The sequence below is a fragment of the Perna viridis genome, chromosome 13, assembly GCF_037379345.1.
Source record: "Perna viridis isolate PV_CMFRI_1.1 ecotype Kerala chromosome 13, ASM3737934v1, whole genome shotgun sequence".
Classification (NCBI taxonomy): domain Eukaryota; kingdom Metazoa; phylum Mollusca; class Bivalvia; order Mytilida; family Mytilidae; genus Perna; species Perna viridis.
The window spans coordinates 11,248,114-11,262,837 of NC_142457.1; the positions used below are offsets into that span (position 1 = coordinate 11,248,114).

The 14,724-nt window shown below is 30.8% G+C and overlaps 1 protein-coding gene across 9 annotated transcripts in view; it reads left to right on the forward strand.

Annotated features, from left to right (window-relative positions):
- The window catches only part of LOC148599566 (electroneutral sodium bicarbonate exchanger 1-like), a 77,994-nt gene that overhangs the window by 28,905 nt on the left and 34,365 nt on the right, over positions 1-14,724 (forward strand). For 6 of the 9 annotated variants that reach the window (XM_088559101.1, XM_088559098.1, XM_088559097.1 and 3 more), the window contains 6 exons: positions 516-654; positions 1,224-1,384; positions 1,751-1,960; positions 7,690-7,826; positions 9,462-9,479; positions 12,278-12,328. In XM_088559101.1, the coding sequence (XP_088415227.1) occupies positions 516-654; positions 1,224-1,384; positions 1,751-1,960; positions 7,690-7,826; positions 9,462-9,479; positions 12,278-12,328 (716 nt within the window). The remainder of the gene's footprint in view (positions 1-515; positions 655-1,223; positions 1,385-1,750; positions 1,961-7,689; positions 7,827-9,461; positions 9,480-12,277; positions 12,329-14,724) is intronic. The other 3 variants (XM_088559105.1, XM_088559104.1, XM_088559106.1) reach the window with 3 other exon arrangements.

Below are 14,724 nucleotides of genomic sequence, written 5' to 3' on the forward strand. Positions count from 1 at the left end.
AATTAGACAGAAGGTGATTCATGAAAGTTAAAAACCCACTGAATTCAATTTTATTTCTTGTTCAGAAACAGTTATTGGTCACAGAACCAGTCTTAGCTTTTCATTTGGTTGTTGCTCTTTTGAAATAAAAATCATATAGATTGTACATGAAATTGGCACTTTGCAAGAGTTATTGTTCTTGATTTGGTTTTATTTGGTTGATTTTAGTAGTATATAAATATATGATTTCCTAAAAAGTACAGATCTGAATGCAGAAATGATTGTCGGTATGTTAAAGTAAAGCATATATAGACAGAAAAAGCATTGTTTGTTTGGTGGGTTTTTCTACTCTGTCACCATGAATCACTTTACCGATTGCAGTGTCTGAATTTTTCCTGGACTGGTACTTAAACAATCTATAATCTTTCAGAAATGAAAAAAAATATTAGTAAGAGTAGTATTTGCTATTTGAATATTATGATAAATGACCTTCAAAAGTGCCAATAACTACTGAAAGATTTGTTTCTTTATTTTAGCAACACCACCTCGTATGAGAATACAGTACCTCCTTGGTGAAGAGGAAGATGATGAGCACACGTCACATGACTTATTCTGTGAGATGGAGGAACTTATCACAGTAGATGGGAAGGAACCACAATGGAAAGAGACGGCCAGGTATTATAAAGCTTAAGGCTGGTTCAGTACAATTCTTTGTAAGAATAAGGCAAAACATAAAAAAAACCCTGAAACAATATTTGATGTAAGGTTGTTCATGAAATGACACAAAGATATGGTAGGTGGTATATAAGTGTTCTTTCCAAATTGATAATGTATGTGACAGTTGTGGCCGTGAAAGTGATAATAAACATTTTTCCCTAGCTATTGTGATTAATTAGTTTCTAATATGACAAGCCTCAAAGGTCTTTAGACATCAGCTGAGGTAAAACGATGATAAACATGACTAACCTCATAGATACCGCATAGATCTACAACAGTCTTATTTCTAACATCATGGATAAGCTTTACCCAATTTAACAGACATCACAACAGAATTCTCCATAACAGTCACCATTTTGTGCAACACATAGGCTGTGTCTTTTTGAGAAATTTTTAAGAAATAAATCATATCAGAGTAAAACACTTGATGAAATTTAAAAAAATATAAATGAGCCATATAAAATTTAGAGAAGATATTTGGTAACCCCTTAACTGGTCTGATGCCTATAACTTGTACTCATTTATAGGTGGATAAAATTTGAAGAGGATGTAGAAGAGGGTGGAGAAAGATGGTCCAAGCCTCACGTGGCAACGCTGTCCCTTCACTCTTTGTTTGAGTTACGTTGTGGTCTAATGAATGGAACAGTCATGTTGGACTGTGAAGCCTCTGACATTCATTTTGTATTTGGTAAGTTTTAAAAATAATGTGGGTTTTTGGTCATATGAGGAAATCAGAAATGGGTTATGTAAACAATCTATAATTACATCGTATTCCACTGAAAGTTTTCAGGCATTTTGTGTCTAACAGTAGATGTTCATTTTGTCTTTTTTAACAAAATTAAATAGCGTTTGGTGATCTGAAATTATAAATTCACGTTGGAACATTTTGGTGGAAATAATATTGTGCCTTTATTACCCTGAAATGCCAAAATAATCTTTAAATTTTTACTGCAAAAGCATATTATATTCATACACTATGTAGTAAATCCATAATATGAAATTTATGTTAAAGCATCAGTGAGTTAGTTATTAAGATTCTTTTTTTTATTGGCAGATATGTTGGTGGATAATTTGATAGCTTCCAAACAGTTAGAGGAAAGTTTAAAAGATAAGGTTCTAGATACTTTGTACCTCCGACATCACCATCTTTATCAAAGGAAGCACCATGAAGACAGTGGTGGAAGCCGGTTTCATTTGCCCATCATCCGTTCCTTGGCTGATATTGGGAAAAAATTCTCTGCTCCGGGCAACCTTCATAACAATGGTAACTTTCTGATAGTTTTGTTTAAAATATGGTTTTCTAGGTTACTAGGTCACCATTTTGTAAAGAAACTTGAAAATGTGATTTAAATTGATCTCGGACTCTCATGCAGAGGTTTATGTGCTATTGCTTAGCTGTAACACTGCTTAAATGTGGGAGAGAGCTTACAAAGGCTTTCCTGATGCCTTCACTTCACTGGACACTATTAGTGATTGTTATAACATCAATATCACTATGGTATCCCTCCATGTCCCGAGAAATTTGCTTGTATTTTTGGCTTCCTGGTACGTAAGTCAGCAATTGTAAAGTTTCTTGTCAGGGTTTCTCATCATCTCTGCCGTTGTCCTCATGCCTAATATCTTTTAATTAATCTTGGAATAAAATATAGTTGAGAATTAACTAGTTGAAAAACCAGCCTCTGTGTGTAAATAAGTATAGTATTCTGGATTAAAGTTCAAAGATGTTAAAGAGAAGTGTTCACACCTTATGAATTTTTAAATATTGTTAATCAAATTTATTATTTAAAAAAAATAAATAAATTTTTTCAAGTAATACTGTTCTATTTAAAAATACATGTTAAATAGATTATTAATCATGAAAAAAATAGCAACAAAATCAAAAATTGATATACTTCAACACAGTCCTTTAAAATAAAAGGGTTGATGTAAGCAGCACAGGTAGAAAAGCTAGTGCCCTAGTGACGTATTACCTTTTAGATCATATTGGGATTTTTAGTTGATTTGGGTTAAATATATAGGGTCTATGAATATTATATATACATGTACATGTGCTTTTAGATGAATGTTTAGTCAGTATCTGAGTATTTGATTGAGTAGATTTTAAGGTACAGGTCCATGTAAAAATAAGGCAGTGGTGTTACATTCTAAAAAATGTTAGATTTTTTTTATTTATTAAAATGCTTCCAACTCTATTTACACCAAATGATTCTGTAAATATATATATGTTTTGGCTGTGCACTATTTTTTTTGCTATGTCCATGAAGATCAAATAAGTCTCAAAAATGGTACAGAAGATTCCACTTAATTGCTTACCTGATTATTGCATATTTCTGTTAATTGCATAGCATTTTCTTGAAGAACCAAATCATTTCCCATCTCATCCATGTTTATAATTCCTCTTAATTGCATACTGGTCTAAACAGACATTCCTGTTTATTGCATTATTTTCCCAAAATGTTATAAAAATTGACACTTTCTGGCCTTAATTATGTACTTTTAACAATTACTGAAAGCTATTTCAGCTGTTTGATATTGTTTTTTTATAGTAAAATTAGTCAAAAGCCATTCATTTTTGTTTCTTTGTTTGTTATAACATTATGTTGGTTTAATCAATACCCTAGATTTGTTTATATAGGAACAGGAAGATGTATAGGAGAATAAGACCATTACACCATACCAAATTCAACATTCCTGATAATAGCATATTCCTGTTAATTGCATAATTTTTTTCCTGACAAATTGGGTATTAGATTAAGAGGAATCCATTGTACCCGAGTTTTATTACTGTAAATGACTTGATTTTCAAAATTGTTTCCATAGAAATAAGTATTGGCAAATTTAACCACAAATCTATAACCCAAGTGCTGAGATAGAATAGTGAAGAGTGATAGTTTTTGGCTGATCCTGAAAATATATTTCAGTATTTTTGTTTTTGATCCAAGTTTTAAATGATTATAAATTTTTTTACCATGCTTGTTCAGCACTATAAAAAGTACAGGAATATACATGTATTTTGGCAATAAAAAATTTCCATACTTTTGAATGTACCACTGTTACTATAGGATGTGCCTGTTAATTACCTGGACCTGTACTTTTATCAGATTCTTTCATCAACTGCAATGTTTTCTGATCATTTTCTTTTTCATTTTTTGTCTAGGTTTTCGTTGTAAGTTTTTGAACAGAATTCAGAAATTGAATTAAAAGGGTGCATGTTGTTGAGCCTAACTTGGTTACAATACACCACAATTTTACTTCATCAAATTTAGGTCATGTTGCTTTTCCAGAATCATTCATTTTCCATTGTCTCCTCAGCTTTTTGGTACAGATTTGTATGAGAACCATGCAGAGGTTAATAAAAATTATACTGGTTATGTAGTGATATAGTAAAGAAAAACTCATAGCTTATTACTGTTTTTGGTCTTAAATATGAATTTTTGATAGATTTTATGTTTATAGTATTGACAGTGATATTGATGACCTATTTCAAAACTACTTCATATTTTTAATTGGGAAGATATTCATCTTTTTCTTAAACACTGAAATTTGGAATAACCCTGCAAAGTCTTGAATTTGTACTTTTAAATGATTAATTTTATAGAGGATGTCAAGTAGAAGACAAGTCATATTCATTTAATCAGTGTCTGAACAGAAATACCATAACCTACTATCTATTGCGAAATAGTTAATCTTGTTCCTGTTATTTGGGATTATTTTTTAAGCCTTTTTTTGGGACAAATTTGGAGACTTTCATTAGTGAAAACAGCCTTATTTTGGAGGTAATTTAAGGAAAACAGTGTCACTGATTGACTACAATTTTTCTGCCTTAAAAATCATTTAATTCATCATATGAAATATTAAGATTTGATCTACACATGTATTTGAAAATTTGAATGATTCATGGGATACACAGTTTTGCTTTGAAGCTTTGCTTGATGCCTTATTGTTCTGCTTATTGCCAGGTGTTTTGAAATTAGCAAGCATTCTGCCAACTGTTCCAGAAATACTTGCGGCCATTTAAATAGAAATTCAATATAGATATATCGTAGACATGGTAAAAACAGTAACTTTAAGGACGATAAGTTTTCATGTCTATTTTTAATGGTTGACAATTCAATCACCTATCTTCTCTGCTATAATGTTCTATTTGATTTAGATATAAAACCCAAATTTTTTTATAATGTTAAAATCATGATAAGTTGTACATGTACCCCTCAAACAAAAATACATAAAAAAAGAAAAAAGAAAGTTTTGGATCTGTAGATCATTTTCTAAATGACATTAGGGACCCTATGATAAATTCCCTACAATTATTTCTGGAAGAGTGTTAACTTTAACATTATCTGCTTGGTGGTTTTTTTTTTTTATTTCACTAGTTTTAATATTTTATTGACAGGAGTATATAGAAAGAATCCCAATTTGCGTAAAGCTCAAACTGTTGTTCGGTTTGAGAAAGGTAAAATAGTTTGAAGTAACACAACAGTCTAATTTATGTATATAAACCACTCTATAACTTTATCTGTTGTGGAAAATTAATCAACGTTGACCTGCACTTAAGGAAATAAATTATTTGCGTAACCCTTTTCTCAGGAATTGCTCACACAGCCTCTTGATATTTTGTATCCAGCATTGGATATGGGTCCCATATCGTGAGTTCAATTTCAGGCCTGTCGGACATCTACTTCCTGTTTAATGAAATTCTGCCATTTCTTTCTTTGACCTACTTTGTGTTTTTTTTTAATTATGGAAATATAAGGGTCAGAAATGACATCCATACAATTTTGTGGGTTAATTAATTTTGTTTTTTTTTTGACACTAGAAAAATAATCAACAAAATTGCTATTCCAGAAATTAATATTTTGCCCTTTCAAACTTCATTTCATAACAAAAATTAATCCCATCAGTTTGTTCATTTGCATGAACCTTTAGTATTTAGAAGTGAGAAGAAGTTAGAAGTTAGCAACCACAAAAAATAATATGTTTACAAAAGATTAATCTTTAAAATAATTTCACACTATACAGGATTCTTTGATGACCTGAAGCTAATGGTTTCAAATACTCACTGAAAACATTTTAAAAGTGTACAAAATTTTGCACAAAAATTGCACAGATAAACAAGAAATTTGGTAGTATGATTTAGCATCTCATAAAGGTTAGCAATTGTTGTAGGATTCAAAGCTATTGAAATTGAATGTTTGAATAGAGTTGTTTGGGGACATGCAAGTTATTGAGTGGTTTATCATAAATTAGTCTTCACAAGTGTCCTGTGTTTCTGCTCCTCTTGAACTTAAACTTTTTTTGTGCTTAAAGTGAGTATTTATCATAATGGTGAGTAAGTTACTCACTTGCAAGCAAAAAGATTTTTGGTTGATTGCTGTGAATTTAAAAATAGATGATGTGTTGTTCACTAGTGAAAGTGAATATCAGTGTCATCAGCTTTGGTTTTGGATAGATTTCTTTTTTCTTCAATAAGCTAGGTTATTGTGAAACCTGTTTCTTTTTTCTTCAATAAGCTAGGTTACTGTGAAACCTCTTTAAATGTATTAGAATGTAAGTGAATCATATCCTCATTAAAAACTTTTGTAGACAAACTTTTTTTTATATGCATATGGAATTTTTACTTATATGAATAAGACTTTAAGGAGGTAATTTGGTTTAGGCAAAGTTGTACACTATATCATTGATGAAAAATAAGTCAGTTTTATTGTGTATTGAAGCAGTACTCAATTGTTTTTGTTGTTAATTACAAGAATCACAAAATGTGTGTATCGGTGTGTCTCACGATCTTTTGCAGTGGTACTTTCTACATAGTCACGAATTATATCTTTTGCACTCAGCCTTGCCTCATTTATAATCTTTTGACAACACCTGATATTAATCATGAATCTCCTAATATAGTGCCTCTGTAGTCTTGTAAAGTAGTACTTTCAAATATATAGCATGACTCATTCTGGACAGAGGAAAACATTTGTATACAATTTACAGCTACAGTTTTAAATTTCAAAAATGTCATCCATACTCTTCTATTAAATACATTTCTTCATAACTTTAGTAGTTGCATCTATGAATCTGAATTTAATTCAATTTGTCTTTGAACAATTTACATTTACTATTATTACATCTATGTTGCATTTTGCTTGACAATGATACAATGTAGGTTATCTTTGCTTCTAAATTAGATGGGCAGCTTTCTGATCAATTTTCTATGGACAAATGAAAATAAGAAAATTCTTACCTATGAAAAAATATCATTGGTTAATTTTACTAACAGGGAGAAGCTTGCTACATTAGTTACTTGCTTTGTCAAAATAAAAAATTATATATTTATTATCATACACAATAGTTAAAATAGTGCACGATGCATAATACACTGCAGTAGTTTCTTTGAAAAACTTTGTTCTTTTATTTTTCTCTTTTGCTTCATCATTACATTATCTAATTAGTATGTCATTATTCAATCCATCATTTGTATTTTTTTAAGTAGATTTTTTTCAAAGTGGGTCATTTGACTTGGTTTTATATTTTTGATAAATTTTGAGATTTTGTGATTTGAAGTCAGGGACTTAGTTGTTTGGTTGTTAATTGTTTAAATGAACCGTTAACAGCCTTTTTCTGTGATTTTTTCCATCAGAATGTGTGATTCTTAACTGAATTAATTTATTTTAATTATATGAGACATATTAACTATATAATAATTAAAGCATGGTATATTTTGTAATCTACTAATTTGTGTTATTTTCTGAGTAGGGGAAACATTGAATTTCTGGATCAGCAAAGCTTCTTACACCTCAAGTGCCATGCACATTATCTTGTTCAATAGAATTTAAAATTGCCTTTGGCATTATCGTTATGGAGGGTAAGTTTCTGAATAAATACTCAAATAAGGATATAGGTATAGTATTTAGAAATTGTGTTCTGTGAAAAATGTACATGCTAGTAAGGTCCTGTATAATAAACCATTCTGTTCAAGGTTCAGACTTCAAATTAATTTTACAGCTAATGCATTGTCAACAGCCAGAACTACTCCAAACTTTGGTAGAGTTGCTAGTGCCAACAAACTAGAGCCTTCAGCTTCCATTGCTGGGAATAGTGATATCAGTGCTGATGACTCTGAGCAATCTTCAACTGGAAAGGTAGGTTTAGTATACAGTAGCTCTTCAGGAAGGAGGACAATTTAGTTATATAATTATAGAAATATTTTATTTGAAAGAGAAAGTAAAATCATCCTTAGATCTGTTAGAACACATTAGGGCTTTCATGGTCTTATCTGTTAGTAGGCATTCATCAATGGCAAAGTTCTTTTTATTTTATTTTATTTTTTCGCAAGCAATATCTAACAGCATGAGTAGTGAAACTACAGTTTTATTATCGTATAAAATGTATTCATAATTTTGTGTAACAACAGGCTCCAATTCCTTGTGAAATTTCCATGCAAATTGTGACAGTATTTGTTCTGGTCAAAATTGTCACAAACCATGCAGACAAATTGATCCTCTAGAATAAAAGTACTGTAAACATGTTCATTTTCATAGTTGCAAATTTTTGTCTATTCTATCAAATAAAGCTTTGTCTGGTAATAATATTCAAAGTCTTGAAATTTACAAAGTTTATCATAATGTTGAAAATAAATTTTACAGGTACCATTCACTACGAAAAAATTAGTACACTGTAAAGTTAATATGTTTATAGTATTTTCATAGTCATAAGTTTTTCTCCATCAGAGCCATAATTTCAATCTTTTTTACTTGTTAAATATAATTGACAGGTAATTAGTCACCTGTAGATGCTAAGTAGTTGGTTATTGGATTGTTGTCCCTGTTCTTGTACAATATACATTTCTGTCAGCATGAATTTTTTTTTTTTACTCCATAAAAAGGAGGAACATGGTAACTCTACTGCATGTAACTCCACTCAGTCTCAACCAAACACAAAAGTGATGTATATAAATTCTCCTTCAGTCTTTGAGGGGATTACACGATTTCTCAACTCAAGTTGGCTATAGTTTAAATACAAGATTTCAACCCTCAAGCTTCAGTGAGTGGGTTAAATCTCAAATTTAACCATAGAGAGTTGAGAAATCTTGTAATCCTTAAGAGAATCTGTTTCTCCCATGATATTTGTAGAAAACTCCGAAATATAAATTGGCGGGAAAACACACAGAAATTCATCACACTTAAGTCATGTGCATTTTTTTTCACCGGCTTAGAATGGGAGAAAAAATTATTTCAATTTAACTTTTTTTTCAATACTTTTCCCTGTACATACAAGTAATTGAAATCTCACAGAATTGTTAAATGTATTTTTGTATGTTTGCAAAAAGAAGGAAGTTAAGGACATGATTTCAAATGTTGAGTCCATTGTGTTGAGTGGAGAGTCTGTGTAAACACTGTGAATCCACTTTATTGGCTGAAGACAGTGTGACTCTACTGTTTTGGATGAAACACTGTGATCCATTGTACCCCTACCATTAAGACTGGAGAAATTAAAATTCATGGTGAAGGAAATGTGTCTTGTTCTATTTTAAGAGATGTTCCTATGTGAAATTCATGTCTGAATACGAACATGAAATAAATTGTATGTGATGAGGAAATCATTACATAGCAGATATTTTGAATAGACCTGTTTTACAATAAGTCATTCATTCATAATTTTCTTATTCAAACAGTACAACCATTTAATAAAGAATAAAGTTAATAAACAATAAAGTAAACAAACAATTTCTATAGTGGCTTTCTAGTAAGCTTGATCATTTATTTTTATTTTTTTAGAACTTAAGTTTTTCTAAGGTGGGTAGACAAGCTCTCTCTAACTTTTGTATACATTCCAGTAACCATGGTAACGTTTGCTCCCATCCTTAACAATCACTCTGTCTATCACCTCCATCTTTATTTTATAGATTCTGTGTTGATTTGGTATACGATCACAGTTAGCGTCACTCTAGTTATAGTTAGTCGGTAATACTTCAATTTACTGGGTAGCAGTTTGCCTTTGTCAATTTTGCCCAATTTGCCTGAAGTCTAACGGTTTCAGGTCTGTTAGGTGATGGTCTGGCATGTTGATTGGTATCTTAGTTCAGAGTACATGCAGTGCCTGATTGGAGTAATTTTGTTTTTACAAGATGTACTAGAAAGTAGGTTTCAGACAATAAGGAATAGGGAATCATTAATCACTTTACATCCTTTGATTTTTATGACAAAGTGTTAAATAATGGTCTATAGTCAAGTATTTTCAGGAATAATGGATGTTCCCTGATTATGTTTGGCCATATGTTTCAGAATTTTATCCATTTCATAGCATTAATATTTAAGTCAGTAACCCCTACTTTTCTTTTCATAATTTCATTAAACACACCTTAAAATGCTTTTTTGGGAAGTTTTATGAATTCTATATTTTCAATGGATAAAACTTACTTATACAAAACCTATGGAAAAACTTAAGAAACCCTATTCCTGCGAAAATTTCAAATGCTTATATCTCAAAAAACGAGCACACTGACCCATATATTTTTTCTTCTTATGTTGTTTAAGCATGAAAGATCTTGAAAAAATTTCCCAACCATTTTAAATCCTTGTTTTTCTTAAATGGAGCAGTGAACTTCCTTACTAATTAACTAAAAAATATGTGTGATCTTTTATTAAATCATCAACATGTTGGCCAGAATTGTTTGATGGTATGGAATAAAAATTAGGGAAAGTGGAGTGTGTGATGTTTACCTGATTGAAGGTCTGTAACACTTCAAGATATACAGAGTATTTTTTTTTAATATTCTTTGTATTGCATAAGGAAATCCACCTCAATCATAACACATCTATATCAAATCTAACTTGGGTCTGAGTTGATCAGTGATGGGTGTTTTGGCCTAAAGTACTCCACTGGGACTATTTTTGTAACTCAGTCCTTTATTGATGTGTGTTTGGGCATAGAGTACTCCCCTGGGACTATTTTTGTAACTGTCCTCCAGTGATGGATGTTTGGGCCTAGAGTACTCCACTTGGTTTATTTTTGTAACTTTGTCCTTGGGTAGCTGACTATGATAAAGCACCTTTAGGGTCATATGTTATGTCCATATCCATACATGTTCCTACATAAACTGTGTGTCCCAATTCTTTCTCACCAAACTGTTGGATATATATTCTTATGATTTCACCTTTTTATAATCAGACAATCTTCAATATATTTGATATATGCTCCTGTGAATCTATAGATTTTCATAATTATGTCAAGATAGACAGAAAATGCATGTTCATCATTGATTGTATTTATAGGTAAAAAGCATTGGCTGTATATTTCAAAAACACTTGACACAGAATGATGTGGTCTATAAACTTTACATTTGGACAAGCGGAGGTTGTATTGTGCTTGTCAGCAGGTAAAAAAAAAATTCAAAAAATTCAACCCTTTTCATTGGAACTTTATTTAGGACTTCAGATTTTTCAAGTGGGCCATTGATTTGAATCTAATAAAAGTTTTTTTTCTACTCTTTTAAGAAGATAGAACTAGGGTAAGGGACATACCTCTTGAAATCAGTAATGTGTTTGTATAATATTCAATTTAACCAAAGCTTACCATTTTTCATTTGAAACAGAATGAAATCAGTCCAGGTTACTTTGATGCTTACATGAGATTGATGTAAAATGCTGATTACAAACATTCCAATGATTTTGTAAGAGTTATGTCCCTTACCCTAGGTCTACCTTCTTAGAGACAATTTGAACCCTTACAACTAGTAGTTGAACTTATGAAGTACACATGATATTATCTTCCTTGTAGAGTCTCTCATTATTTTTTAATATGTATTTTTCACAGGGAAATCTAACATCACAGGAATCACACAATACATTTACATCTCTTCTTGTGTGGATTTTTATAACTCAGAATTCTGTCTTATTATGTGTATATACAAGATGTACTAACATTAATATTGTGAGTACAATGAGTGCCCATAGGAATGCCTTTGTGTTGCAATTACGTTTTTTTTTTTTTGGTTTGTTTGTTTGTTTTTTGTTTTTGTTTTTTTGGTATTTTGTTTTCTTTTTTCTAAAACAAATTTCTCATTATGACTTCATAATTATGCTTTAAAAGCAAAGTTTGTTATGATTCCTTTTTACTTCAGATTTAGAAATTTTTTACTTTGTATCTGATATTACTTATGTATCAACATTAATTCATCTTAACAATAGCCCATATTTGTGTTTAAAGAGTATTGAAGATGTTTGCATATGAACATTTCTATTATTTAACTATTGTGTGTACCAGTATGTTGCCATATGCAGAAAGGCTATACTAGTATTTTGATTTAAGGCCATTCTTATGAAAAAAAAACTGGTTGGCAGTTTTTGTCCTAACAACTTTGGTATGAGTCAGTATGTACATGTACATGAAATTTCTGAAAAGAAAAGAAAACCTTAAGGGCCGATCATTTTGAAAATAGAAGAAACAATCTTTTTCTGGGGAAATGAAGAAGCACTTGTTCTAAGTACTTAGCAGGCAATCTTTTTATGAGTCAGTCAATAATTAGCAAACCAAGATTTTTTTAATGATGGCCTTAAGTGTTGAGAACCATTGTTTATCTTAATTTATTCAGGAGGGCAGTATAAGCACCCAGAGTAGTGTACACAGTATTCCACACAACGAGGTAAAGTGCATGTCAGCACCATGACTATAGAAGATTATGTTTGGCAGTGTCTATGACATGTTTATCAAAAGAATTTTATCTCTGTGTAAAAATAAGTCCATCTGATTCTTAACTTGATGCTCCAGAATAAAATCAAATTTACAATGATAGATCTGGAATGAAAATAGTTGTAGGTTTTTTTGTCTAGAGTTACAGCCCTTGTTTTTCTAGTGAATGTTTGATAGATTTTTTTATATCAAAGAAAAGTTGTAGTTTGAAACATTTTATATGTCTGGAATTAACAGCTTCAACTTGTAGTTTCAATGATAATGTTTTTTTTTATTAATTCTTGTCACACTAGCTCCTTTGATAAACAGTATATATGCACAGCTTTAGTACAGATATAATTTAATGATTCTTTAATTTTAGCTTAGACATGTTTGTGTGCTGATGATATTTTATCCTTAAGTAAATAAGCAGCATAAGCCACAGAAAGGGAAATAACTCTTTCCATTTGAGCTTAGGCATTACCTGCTTGATATTTATTTACACTGTTTGAGAAAAAAAGTTACGTAAAAAAAAAAACCAAGTGGTTAGGCTCTATCTTTGCCATTACACCGATATGGCGGTCAACTGAATAAAATCTTGTTATGGCTAGAAATCTTCATTTCCTTCTGGTCCAAATGTCCATTGAAGTTCCAGAACAGAAGATTTATATTCAGACAGTAAATTACAAACACTAGATTTCATAGATTTGTAATTTTGATACTGAAAGGTATGGTTAGAGTTTTACACGGAAACCTCTGCTTTAAAAGACAATTAATTTCTTGATAAGATCCTTTATATAGGACTAGTTTTACTGCAAATCAACCAAATTTTTTTTTATTCTACTTAAAAAAAGACATATTTCTTGTCAGTCCCTTTCTTTGAATCTCATGCCTAACCTGTTTTTTTTTGGATTTATTTCAGTTTTTAAAAATGAGATTTGAAAATCTTTTTTATACAAAGGAAATATCAATATTTTGTATTTGAATCCATTTTTTATGCTACATTGATTTTTTGATACTCCCAGGTAGTGCTATCTTGATTCTAAATCTAGGAACAATTCCGGAATTAAACTGATTCACGTGATTGCTGAACAGAGCAATTTCTTTTATAATAAGTGACACTCATATATTTTCATTTTAAGCCAAAATTCAAATCCCCATTTGGACCTTAAAACCATTTAGTGGTCTGGAAGTCGATTACTTTGTTTCAAACTTAAAAAAAAAAAAAAAAAAATTAATTTTAGGATCAACATGCTTTTTTAGGTTGGAAATTTTCCTGAATGTTTAAGCTTGCTATTTGATATATACTTGTTGCCACAGCTACTGGCTTTATAAACCCAATTGTTGTTGTATAACTTTTTACTGGCTTTTGTAGTTCATAAAAATTTTAGCCACCTTGCTGACCATTTTCCTAACTGGATAATGTATCTTGTTCGTTATTTTACTACAAATATACATGCATTTCTTATACCGTTATCATAACCAGTTAACCTACCAGTAGCTTGTTACCTAACCGCTCAGTCATGTTGAAAGGATTGAGTGTTACCTCAGATGATATTAAACTCTTCAATTGAAATGTTTGATGAGGAGTCCTTTTCTCGTCTTCAAGTCTTAAGACAAAGTATCTGTAGCCATTCAGAATATAGTTTTTTCTTTTTATCTTTACCAGTGAATAAAGTTAACCTAAAACATGATTAAACATTGTTGAATTTTCAGGAGAATTTGACGAATTGTTTTTTTTTTTTTTCTATTGTATGAGAAACCTTCCTATTTGTATACTTCAGATACACATTAATAAGACATATTGGCTTTTGATACTGGCTTTAATTGGGTGTATCACGGCTGAGCCTGGTAGTTAAAAATATTACAAAAATTAAAAATTTTATCTTAAAAAAAATACATTTAAAGGTCATAGTTGTCGGATTGATCCATTAACATTATGGTACCGTTCGTATGCTATCAAAGTCAGTCAACCTCACTGTGATGTAATGAATTATGATTGACTGTTTTGAGCAGCGGATTCCCACAAAATTTTTTTACCCATGCCTGGTAGTAAACTGACCTGTCTCTGTTTGTATCAGGGCATGTCTGTTGTGACAGGCATCATCAATTTGTTATGTCTTTTCACAACACTGTGAACATGAAAAATTTGCTAAGATTCATAAAGTGTTCATCAAATACTACTTTTACAATTCAGGAGTTATGGCCCTTTTACACTTCAACTTATCCATGACAACCTTTTAACCTTTCACTTGTTTTATATTCAGAGGATATACATGTATAATTATTTAAAAAAAACATAAACATGCAGATGATGCAATTGCTATAACAGGGTGTGTGTTAAATATGATTCAAGAGTGTTTTATACTT